This window comes from Musca vetustissima, unplaced genomic scaffold, assembly GCF_032173495.1.
Source record: "Musca vetustissima isolate MV318-11 ecotype Yass unplaced genomic scaffold, APGP_CSIRO_Mvet_v1 utg14125, whole genome shotgun sequence".
NCBI classification, from domain to species: domain Eukaryota; kingdom Metazoa; phylum Arthropoda; class Insecta; order Diptera; family Muscidae; genus Musca; species Musca vetustissima.
The window spans coordinates 15,764-28,332 of NW_026873248.1; the positions used below are offsets into that span (position 1 = coordinate 15,764).

Sequence of the window (12,569 nt, forward strand, 5' to 3'; positions counted from 1 at the left end):
TAAGACCCATATGGACAATGATTGGTTTATATTTAGGGGATGGAATGGCCCAAACATAATTATGAAGTGGACATCACGAAATTTTAGAAGGGAAAGGGGATCTGTTCAAGGAAAAAGCATGTATTTTGTGATGATGATCTGTGAATATTCAGCGGGTCAAAAGACTCAGAAAATTTTCAAAATTTGCAATCTTTGGCCTATTTATTTACTCCGGAAAGAGGTTGAAATTTTGGCAGCATTTGCAGGAGGAGTGGTTAGCCTTTAATACCAATTACAGTGATGTATATACTCGGATGTGGAAGTTATATGTAAAAGTTAAAGGGATCTATGTTTTCTGATATTGTCTAAGTTTGTACTGATGGCTATGCAATTTTTGGTCATAGTCAAGAACAACATCTATAGTTTTGGGTGGAGAACGGATGATATTTGGGGGATGAAATGGACCAGGTGGGCACTTATTTTTGTTAATTTTCCTAATCGTTCGATATGACCAGAACATCATAAAATTGTGAAGGGTATCTGGTCATCGAACAAGCATGGCTATTTTAATGATCATCGGTCACGTTCAATATATAACCAGGGACCAAATTGTTCAACAGATATGAATGAAAGCTGATAAATTGTTTGTTTATTGTGGCGTATATGTTATGAGGGAAGACCTGACCCGTAAATGTTGCCTATGTATGAATGTAGGATGATTGGATTTTAAGCTGATGTCAAATTCATTGATGTAAGAGAACGGATTATTATCTTGGCTGAAATATTAAAAAAAAATGGTGGACCTCTTATTTTTAAGTAGCCTCTCATCAGATACAAACCAAGTTAAAAGTAAGGTCCTAGTTCATAGTCACAGAGGAGCAGGCATTGAAAATACGTGGACTATGACTCCATTAACCAATTGGCAAATAAATACCTCAAAATTAAATTAACGATATTCTTGTGATTATTTTTCAACCCTTCTCTCTATTATAATGAAGCAAAATCCTATCATAAACATTTTAATATTTGAGAAACATCTAGAAATTTCGATTGCTCACAAGCAATTATGGATTGTTATGAGCTTGCCTAATATGGCCATAAACTCAAGAGTAGGCAAGAGTAATGCCCTCTGGACAGATCTGGGTCGTAGTAGTGTGATACATATACCTTCTGACAAACATAATCATAACGTGAATAGCGGTGTTGTCATGGGATATAAGGTCGAAATATTCTTGAAGGTTTTTATGCAGGAAATGATCATATAGGTCAATGTTCGGACATAGCTTCCATATAAAGTTCCTGTCTTATTTTCGATAATTCGAAGATTTTCGATGATTTTGTAAACTGAAAGGACTGTAATTTGGTATTCCAGGTTCTTAAAGGGGAAGACAAGCTCTTGTCATTTTGGGATAAATCCATGTTTTAGATCCCGCTACAATCTCGGTATTTTGAATGTTTTAGCCGCACTGAATGGGCTGTAATTTGGCATTCTGGCTTTCTCGTAGAGTGGAAAATCATCCTTGCGGAAGATTGGTTCGTATTATGATTCAACACACATTAGAATGACCCACCTCATTTTAGACATTTTGAAGGTTTCATCCGCTTTTTACCACCGAAATGTCTTTAAAATACATTTTCCTAGACCTAAAATTGGTCTATAATATTTAAAAGCCCTAAACACTATGGCCCCGCTTAATATACGTTACGATGGAGTTACTTGGCCAGTTTTCTCAACTGATTGTAATATATTATTTTATTTTGGGCTCCAAAACTACTCTGTAGTTCATACGCCTGTATCAGAACTTCTATAAAGTAGATCAATGTTTTGACATAGCCACCATATAAAGGTTTCGGATAATTTTCTTTTTTTTTTTAATCAACTTCTTGTACAGGTCTATAAAAATATTTAAATATTTAAAAGAACTCCACTGTTGGTTTGAAAATCTACGTTTTGTTCGGAACCCTCGAGCGTATACGTAGTATTAATTTTATGGCTATAAGGCGTATACCAGTTGTCATAACGTATACGCAACATATTGACACATTGTGGTATATTTTTGAAATGATATGTAAAGAAGTTGTTTAGCCATCTTGAAGCTTAGAATGCCAAATCCTTATAAATACTGAAAATGGAGGGTCAAGAAGTTGTTTAGCCACCCTGGAACTTAGAATGCCAAATTCATATAAATACTAAACATAGAAGGTAAATAAGTTATTTAGCCACCCTGGAACTCGGAGTGCCAAACCCCTATAAATATCGAAAATGTAGCCGGACCTTTTATATGGATTTTACAAAGATTCTTTGATCTATCTTTAATATCCAAAAAATCTTTAAGAAATACTTAAAAAGGATTTTCACCACCCAAGAATCCGTTATGAATCCGAATGCTATATTACAGCTCCTTTAAAAATATTGAGAATGGGGAGGTACCATTACATTAGTCTTATACTAAAACTGGAACTTACATTGACAATTTTCGGTTGATATGTTTTTTACACCTTCAACACCTCGGAATGTCAAAATAACCACATCTTGTAGGGGAAATGGGCGTGGGACTGTCAAAATTACTATAATGATATATGGGGGGCCATACCCAAAGATTGAGAAATATTTATAATTCTTGCTAGAAGGATTTGATGCCCAAATGAGGACCCAACATTTAAAATTGGCATCATTTCGATATAGATAAACCAGACTGATATCGTGGAATATCGAATATAATGGGTAACATTATGGACCGATATTGGCAATTTCCAATAAGATTGGCGGCCAATGAGAACCTTCGAATTCGATTGAAATCCTGAAATTACCAAAAATGATTTTTTTTTTTTTTTTTTGAAAATGGTTAAAAAATATTGAAAATTTCCTCTAATCCTTGAAAATAGTTTTAATATACGAACAAAAAATATGTGTAATATTCAATGTGTTTTTTTTTTTAAATTTTGAAAATCACAGATTTCGAATGATTTTTTGCTTTCAAAAAAAAAAAAAAATATTTGTTTTTTTTTTAAATTTTTAGAAAAAAATATTTTTTATTAAAAAAATTATTTTTTTATAATTTTTTCCAAATAAATAATTTTCCAATAACTCTTATCGTTCGCTAGAGACAATTTTATATTTACTCTTTTTATCAATTCTTATAAGAATTTCCATCATATCAAAGACTTACATGCTAAACATATTCTTATTACCTCATACATTACCATGTAATGATCTTAACTATATAGCTATGTAATCAAAGTGATTACCGAACCAGCAACATTTGTTTTCGATTTTCGATTTTTGTTTTCATCTATCTAGAAATTAAATTTCAATATCTCTAATTGTTGACCAACACCGCTGCCCGTCATTGTTGATTTTGTCGTTTGATTATTCGTTTCTGCATCCACCGAGTCTCTTCCATCCGCCATCCATGGCAAAGCCTTAAGAGAAACACCAGCTGTTGCTGCCGGCGCCTCGCGTATTTTTGTGGGATTTTGATGAGTTTCATTGTAGATATCCTGCTCGTCTTGAGTGTGATGCCAAAAATCGGCATAACGTGTCTTGCGTACCACAGCTTGGGCCTGGGGTCACGATGCCATATACGCACACTGACTCTTTGGCTGGGGTTCAGTCTGTTCAATGGGTTGTATTGCTGCCCGCTTCCAATAGTCTCGTACATTCTCCACTGTTTCCATGATGCGTAGGAAATTTTTACCAGCCAACATGGCAATGTCCTCTTCACTCCAATTGGGATCCTCGAGAAGGGTGGCCAAGAGATCAGGGTATTTTGAGACATCTTCCAAGCCAATGGGTGGCAGCTCAATGCTATCGTATCCTGCGCCCAAACCAATGTGTTGTATTCCAGCAATGGTGCGTATGTATTTTATGTGATCCACCACATCTTTGAGGCGTGACTGCCTACCACAGGCCACATCTTCCGAATCGAAGCTAATCATTATCAGGCCACCATTTTCCGCCACCAATCGCAATATATCATCGGGGACATTGCGGGTGGAGTTACACAATTGCCTGGCGCCCGAATGGGAGAAAATCACTGGAGCCCGTGTTGAGGATAGCACATCCCTTGCCGTGTTATCCGAACTATACGACAAATCAATCATCATACCCAGACGATTCATTTCACGAATTATTGCCTTGCCGAACTGCGACAATCCCGCATCAATAGCTGTCGAACTTGATCCAGCCCATGACACATCACATTTATGGGTAAGACTGAGATATCGAGCACCCAGCGAATAGAACGAGCGCAACACCCCCAACGATGAGCCAATGGCATGACCACCCTCAATACCAATCAGTGATGAGATTAGCCCCTGCCTCTGGGCCATTTGTATGTCTTTGGATGACTGCACCAACACCGTATCCTGATGATACATGTCTGTTAGGCGCCTGATTATGTCGATTTGTTCCAATGCCAGCTGGACAGCATCCAAGCCTTGGGCTTCACAGGGTACATAGGCAGACCTGTGAGGAAGAGAGGGAGAGAGAGGGAGGGGAAATAGATGTACAAATGTTTTTGGTCATTAGTTGCAGTTGTTGTTAGAAATACACAAAAAATAAAGAAGAAGAAGTAAAAGATTGTAAATACAGATAAATGCAAATTTGTCTTGTCTTTTTGGCATGGCACAGCATGTTCGGAAGGGAAGTGTTGTTGCTGTTGTTGTTTTTTTTTTTCGTTGGACTGCTGCTGTATCGACTACCCATAAACCTAGAAATTATTGCAAACACTTTTGCTCTAGTTTGATTAAATTGGCATTAGTGTCGTGTCATAAATATTTATATACAAATCGAATGTCAATTGTTGTTGTTGTTGCTGCTGATTTGCTTGGGTGTTCGGAGGAATTTTCTTGGCAAAGAAAGTCCATAAGAGGGTTGGTATTGGAATTAAGGTGATAACATACCTATTTATCACATGTTCGGCTTTAGACTAAATATTTGACGAAGATCAAGGATGGTTACGAAATAAAGGTTAAAACCCTACTAGCCTTTAAATCAAACTCTCCTACTTCAACCGTAGATTATATTATCCGCTCTGACCTCAGGAAACATCCCTGAAGTTAGGGTATTTATAGACGAATTAGGGTCAATAGGTGTACGTAATCTGGAAATCTGGAAAATAAATCATTCGAATTATGTTTGACTTCTTGAAACCAGAAAGACTGCTGGATAGAGGCCGATCTTTGGTTCACATATAAAAAAATGATCACCGATAGAGTATCGAATGATCTACCTTCAGGAATGTGTCCTGATATCAATGCTTCTATAGATTGACTCAGTCCATAGTGTCAATAGAACTCGTTTCTCCCATGTGTAAGAGCTGGAGATTCCTTGATTTAAATCAGCTTGGGATCTAGAAAATAAATCTCTGGGATATGCTCGAATGTTGTTAGAGGACACGGTTGGTTCACAAAAACAAAAATCACTGATGAAGTGAAGTGTCATATTTTCAGAATGAGTTCCTCGATGTTAGCATTTTCATATATATACTCCTTGCAGCAAGTCTGTAGATAGACTACAATAATCTATGGCTTCAATCCAGAGTGTTTATGGAACTCATCCAAAGATTGGTCCACCAAGTTGTAGTGATTCCCTAACCTAAACTCATCTCACCTCTTACATTCTAAAGGCTCCATGGATTCACTAGAGAATAAATTACCAAAATTTCTGATCGACCCTGATATCGGAGAGTCTGATATGTAGCCTCCCTCGGGTTCACATATTTATCAGTGATAGAGTGCCTATTGATTTTAATTCGTCTATAGATATCCCATCTTCAAAAAGTATATCGTCTCCATGCCTTCAGTCAAGCCTGATTTGTCCTCTAAGTTATTGTGCTTTAATGGATAGATTTCTTATCGTATGATCCGTAAGGGTATATCAACGAATGCCTTGACATCCGACCATTGGCAGACCACATCGGCTGATTTAATGTATAATAATAACCTCATTAGACATATCTCCTGATTTTTTGTAAATATTTAAAACTATTATTTGAGCTTAGTTCCATAAAGAAGATTTACTGGTTGTAAAGGTCTGACTTCAGAACTTCTTCACGTGAAGGAGACCTTCTAGCATCAGTGCATTTTTGAAGGTACTCATAGGGGTCAGATCATCTTAAAACAACCTTTTTACTTTAGCGACTTAATTACCTGGTCTCACCATCTCGTTCACAGGTATACCATTTGATGGATACCTGTGATCGATTCATATGCAACAGAGACTACCTAAATCAGCATATCTTTTAAATGAATCCCTTTTTTGATGAATTCTAAGCGAAAAACGAGACTACCTGTTATTGTCGTCTGAAAGGCAGAACATTTTCTATGGTCAATCTATCTTTCGAAGATAGAAGAAGTTCCATAGTCTCAAAAGATAGACTCAGGTCATGTATGTAATTTTGTGTTGGGACTTCAGAGTCCCACATTACCAACCTCCTGACACTAGCTCCTCCTTTTTCCTCTATTCCTCCTACCCTCCTCTTTCAAAGGAATCACGGAGGCCAAATTATATAATAGATAAAGATAAACATCCCGATATCAACGCTTTTATTGGTAAACTATATGGCTTCTGCACCTCGCTAATATCATACATATAAGATCCTCTCTAACCTTAGCGTCTCATTGGATAGGAGGTATGGAAATACTACAGTGATATAGTTCCTCTTTAAAATATAGATTCAATACATCTATAGAGAACATTTACCTGCTTCAGCGTCTCAAATGAAGGTCTGGTTTCAGAACTTCTACCTGTCCTCACCAACTCGGTAAAAAGACTACCTACGAATGGATGGATACCTGTGAACGATTCAATCAAGGACTACCTGCTACCATCAAATACCGAACATCCTGAAGTCAGCTCATTTTTAGATGGATGAAATTTTGTGTTGGGGCTTCAGAGTCCTACATTACAAAACCACCGCCACTAGCTCAAATTTGTTCTCTTCCCCTCCTCCTTCCCTTCCAAAAGGCGCACAGAGGTAAAATTATCTATAAAGGTAAGACAGCCTATTCTCAACAGGAAGAATCCCGGCGTCGGCAACTCCACAGAAACATTACGTGAGCTCAACCAGCGCATATACTAAATAGGCGTTCGCATCCAGTGCCATAAACGACAGGACCTACTGGAATTTGTTTCATCTTTTCAAGGAACATCCTGACTATAGTACACATTTAGATAAGCTACATGGGATCAGTTGATCAGTAAAAAAAACTACCTGATATCATTTCATAGACGGGCTGCAATCACGAGGTAGTGAGCCCCCTGTAGAAAATAACAGCTATCCACATATAAATAACGAATAGGAGAGTTTCAGTTATCAGAATGAGGATATATATGGGAGGGGTGTGATAAACTAAAGAATTTCATTTTATGGACAGACTGCCAGCTGGAGAACCATTACACAGGAGCATTGAAGCCAGATATGTATGGATCAAACTCCCAAGTTTCATAATAAAGGAACTGCGCTAAAGTAGTTTACCTATTGAACCGCTGATGACCGATAATCTCTTTGTATAAACCAATATGTGGGTTTGTTGGGACCCTAAAGGAAGGGACGCATTTTTATGTACGAACTAAATCCAGGTAGTCCATCTAAAGATGTACAGGAGTCAGGTAATATGTCAATTGAGAGTCAGAGGTATGAGGCGCTGAGAAAAGGTATTGTATGTTTTAAAATTAGCCAAAGCCAATGAGATACTAACACCTTAGTTTTTATAAACGATCAGGGCCCAAGGAGTTAATCTAAAAATGCAAAAACAATTAAGCTAAACCTAAGATGAGTAAGTCAGTCTTCAGGTTTCCGGGTTCTTTTCAAGTTCACTTAAACTAATGTGACTTTGAGGCGCGGAGCCCAGATAGTCATTTTCATCTAAAGATGCACTGAAAACAGGGAGTGTAATGGGTCCAGGGAGTCTACTTTTGACTCCCATGGTTCATAATAAAGGAACTGAGCCGAGGTAGTTCTGCGCCAAGGTCAGGTAGTTTATCTATTGAACCGTTGATGTCAGGTAGTCTCTTTTAAAGATGAACAAAGTCATAGGCATATAATATGTCTATTGATACACTGAAGCCTGTGTGTTTTTTTAAATGGAATGCGTCTAGAGAAGGCCATTTGGATGAGTTCTTAATCCAAGGAGTATACCTATCAATACGCTGAAGATATCATATCAAGATTTTCATTATGTTTTGTAGGAAACTACACGATAAATGTCTTGGGAGTCAGCCATATTGTTTGTCTATTAAGACCCTGAGTAGGAGAACCATTACACTGGAGCATTGAAGGCAGGTATGCTTGGATCATACGTCCAAGGTTAATAATAAAGGAAATGAGCCCAAGTAGTTCTGCGCTAAGGTCAGGTAGTTTATCTATTGAACCGCTGATGTCAGGTAGTTTCTTTTAAAGATGAACTGAGCCCTGAGTACGAGACCATTACACATGACCATTGAAGGCATGCTCATCAAACTCCCAAGGTTCATAATAAAGGAAATAATCCGATGTAGTTCTGCGTCAAGGCCAGGTAGTTTATCTATTTAAGCGCTGATGTAGGATAAAATATTTTAAAGATGAACTGAGTTCATAGAATATGTCTTTTGATACGCCAAAGTCTCTGATCAGTGCAGCTTTAATTTGTAGTTTACTTCTTCCCTTATTTTTCAGGAGACACTCTGATGATCTGCGATATTCTAAAGATGAGCTGATATCCTCATCTATGTCTTGGACTTTCTGGGCTTCGATAATCAAGTAAAAAATACCTTCATTTTCACTTTAACGCCTATTAAAGATATTCCTTTTATTCAGCGTTGTAATAAACAATCTACCTGTCTTCACTGCACCTTCAAATACACTACCTGCGACTCAGCAGGTCAATAGTATAGCTTCGATTTATTTATAAGACTCTCCAACGTCAGCATATCATTTGACAGACACCCTGACTTCAGGACGGCCTCATATGGGCTCCTTGGCTTCATTTTTTTTTATAAATGTTATAGACCGACTCTTTGGCCCAGACTCAGCAAGTCAATAGAAAGAATATATTCTCCGACATAATGTCTTGGGTAGATTCCTTTAAAAAAAGAGTCTTTTTATGCGATCTCCTAGACTTCCGAATCGTTAACATATGGGCTCCTTGGCTTCATTTTTTTATAAATGTCATAGACCGACTCTTTGGCCCAGGCTCAGCAAGTCAATAGAAAGAATATATTCTCCGACATAATGTCTTGGGTAGATTTCTTTAAGAAAATCGTTTTATGCGATCTCCTAGACTTCCGAATCGTTAAGTGGATTTTTTGTCCTCGGTTCATCATTAGAAGGGACAACCTTGATTCAGAATCTCAAACTCAGGCTCAGGGCTTCTTCAGATGTAACGTGTCTATATAATACAATTCCTGGCCTCAGTTCCTGAATAGTTTCCAGCGCATCAATTAATAGAATCTCTGCCTGCAGTCTCTTCGTTGGAATAAACTTCATGATTTCGTATTTAATTTTTAGCATCTTAAATTTCAACTTACACAAGCCTGAAATTACCTTCCCAACTGCCAAATATGCATATCCTCTATACCACACATGGTGTTTCGGCAAAGGTTTCCGAATACCCAGAAATTCCGTTGAACAATTCCGGCTTTCATGTGAAATATTTCTATAGCTAGGTTGCAGAATTTCTATTGTATTCCTTTGGCAAACTGCAAATGTTTCTCCGAGTAAACGTAATTTCATATTTTGCAAAGTCATAAGTTGTTGTTATTGCTTATGAGCATTTATCGCACGTATGTACAAAACAGGATAATGTCCTGCTGTACAAGATATTACATTTGCACACTAACGAACTTTCGGAGAACGGAACAGAGACTTTTAAAAGTGTTCAGGTATAACTAATTGTGATGAACATTTCATGAGAATTGCAATGGTGAAAGTGAATAGGATTCGATGTAAACCATTGAGGTTTGGTCAATGGATTCGAAGGCAGGACGAATATTACTTTGAACACAATAGCTGTTGTGTTTTGTATATTCAAATATTGTGACTTTGAAATTCGTCTGAGCTACTGTAAGCTATTTAAATGGGTTTCAGTTTAAAAGTCACATTTTGGTGGTCTGGGTATACTTGAGTAATGTCCCCACTAATGATCCGCTCCGCCAGAACTCTCATTATTCCCTGAATCAAATCGCCATAATTTCCAAAAATCATCACTATTTCAAATCCATCGAAGCATAAAATTACAACACATTATCATTGTGATTGAATTTCGTGTCGGGAATTTTCAATTAATTCCATTTTTCCGAACCAAAAAAAAACTCTCCCCTCAGATTATTAATCGAAAATTTATAATCCATAACAAAGCGACAACAACAAATTGTTCATTCACTTCACTGATCCCCAACAATAGGAGCCATTCAATTCCCAGTTTCGAAACTCTCTAATTTGTTATTCAAATTCCGCAACAACAACAACTGTAACAACAACGAAATTCCAGTCAATATAAAAAACATCGATCTGTTGACATTTCATTTGTTAATTGAATTTCAAAATCCGCCAATTTATTGTTTTCAATTTATTTTGATTTATTCAATAGCAACGCTTTGACAACAGTCTGCCCTTCCGTTCGACAGACAGACAGCCAGCCAGTCAGCTTTTCTTCCTTAACTAACAATAGGGCGTTGACAATTTTCCGCTAGTTTAACGGGGGAGGAAACTACGTGATTTTAGTTGGAGCACTCATCCCAGCAGCCTCCATGTTAGATTAGGAAGAGGGGTATCGAAACTTTTGTATATGGCAACTGATTGACCATTAGGGAAATAAAAAAATCATTTGAAAAAACCTAGGACACCTAGGCTTCGAACAGTAATAACTGTATGTTCCATGCCATTTGTTTTGGGGATTCAGGTGTCCTCTGGGGGCAAATCATCGACAAATCTATGTCAAGTGATATAATAAATGGACAAAAATGGATTTGCATGCCGAGATTGAAATCCGAAAAAAAATACATACTCCGAATACAAATAGAAAATAACAGTTATTCACATAGAAGTATCGGATAGGAGAGTTTCACATAGAAATATCGGATGGGAGAGTTTCAGAAGGTGGACACAGAAGGCAGAGGGCTTGAGAAGCCAAAGAACTTCACTTTATGGGCTGACTGACAGCTGGAGAACCCTTACACAGAAGCATTGAAGGCAGGTATGAACGAATCAAACTCCCATGTTTCATAATAAAGGAACTGAGCCGATGGTCAGGTAGTTTATCTATTGAACCGCTGATGCCAGGTAATCTCTTTTGAGGGGTTTGTTGGGACGCAAAAGGAAGGGACGTATTTTTATACATTAACTAAATCCAGGTAGCCCATTTAAAGATGTGCAGGAGGCAGGTAATATGTCTATTGAGACTCAGAGGTCGTTATGCGCTGGAACCATGTTAAATGTCTCTCCGAACCCAGGAAGTTCATCTACAGACGTCTTGATCTAAATAACGCATCTGTAGCACAGCAAAAATAAATCCCAAAAAATACATACTCGGAATACAAATAGAAAATAACAGTTATTCACATAGAAGTATCGGATAGGAGGATAGGAGGACACAGAAGGCAGAGGGTGTGAGAAGCCAAAGAAATTCATTTTATATACTGACTGCCAGCTGGAGAACCATTACACAGCAGCATTGAAGGCAGGTATGAACGAATCAAACTCTCAAGTTTCATAATAAAGGAACTGAGCCGAAGTAATTCTGCACTAAGGTCAGGTTGTTTATCTATTGAAGCGCTGATGCCAGGTAATATCTTTTGAGGGGTTTCTTGGGACGCAAAAGGAAGGGACGTATTTTTATATATTAACTAAATCCAGGTAGCCCATTTAAAGATGTACAGGAGGCAGGTAATATGTCTATTGGGACTCAGAGGTCGTTATGCGCTGGAACCATGTTATATATGTCTCTCCGAACCCAGGAAGTTCATCTACAGACGTCTTGATCTAAATAACTCATCTGTAGCCCAGCAAAAATAAGGTAAAGACAGGGAGTCGAACTTGGGGCACAGATAGAGGATCGGAAACCAGGGATTATACAAGCTGGCAGCCTTACCGGTAATAGGTTTGATAATATTAATGTTTCGAGTCTGGGAAATAGGGAATGTGAGGAAGCCGAAAATCCTGTTGGTCTATCTACAGACCCGCTAAAAGTAGTCTACGGAAGTCTACGTTTAGAGAGAGAGAGAGAAATAGTCGATAAATATGGACAAGACTTCCTGTAATAGGAAGGAAGCCTTTGAAAGTTGGGTTGTATATACACGAAACCTTCGAATATGGTCTGTTTTGTGAGAATGAGCTCGGAAGGCGACTCGTATAACCTACGATGCAAGAGAATCTATATAAAAATTTCGTTCAGTGTTTTATAAAACAGCACCATAAATCCATCTAATCTAATGATGCGATCAAGCCTACGAGTCTTTCTATGGAGACGCTGAGGTCTGGGAGTCTATTTTATAGATAAATTGAGCCTTAGAGTCATTAAGTCGACTTTTATTGCCAGAAAGGCTTCGGAAGTCAACTGCTATGGTCAGGAAGGCTTCGGATGGTCACTCATAAATGCAGAATGTCGAT

The 12,569-nt window shown here is 37.8% G+C and overlaps 1 protein-coding gene across 1 annotated transcript in view; it reads right to left on the reverse strand.

The window, feature by feature from the left end:
- Nucleotides 1-3,501: 3,501 nt before the first annotated feature.
- LOC133323626 (dipeptidase 1-like) overlaps nt 3,502-12,569 on the reverse strand; it is a 62,886-nt gene continuing 53,818 nt past the window's right edge. Inside the window, exon 3 of the mRNA XM_061532544.1 lies at nt 3,502-4,447. Coding sequence (XP_061388528.1) covers nt 3,550-4,447 — 898 coding nt within the window. The 3' untranslated portion in view covers nt 3,502-3,549. The remainder of the gene's footprint in view (nt 4,448-12,569) is intronic.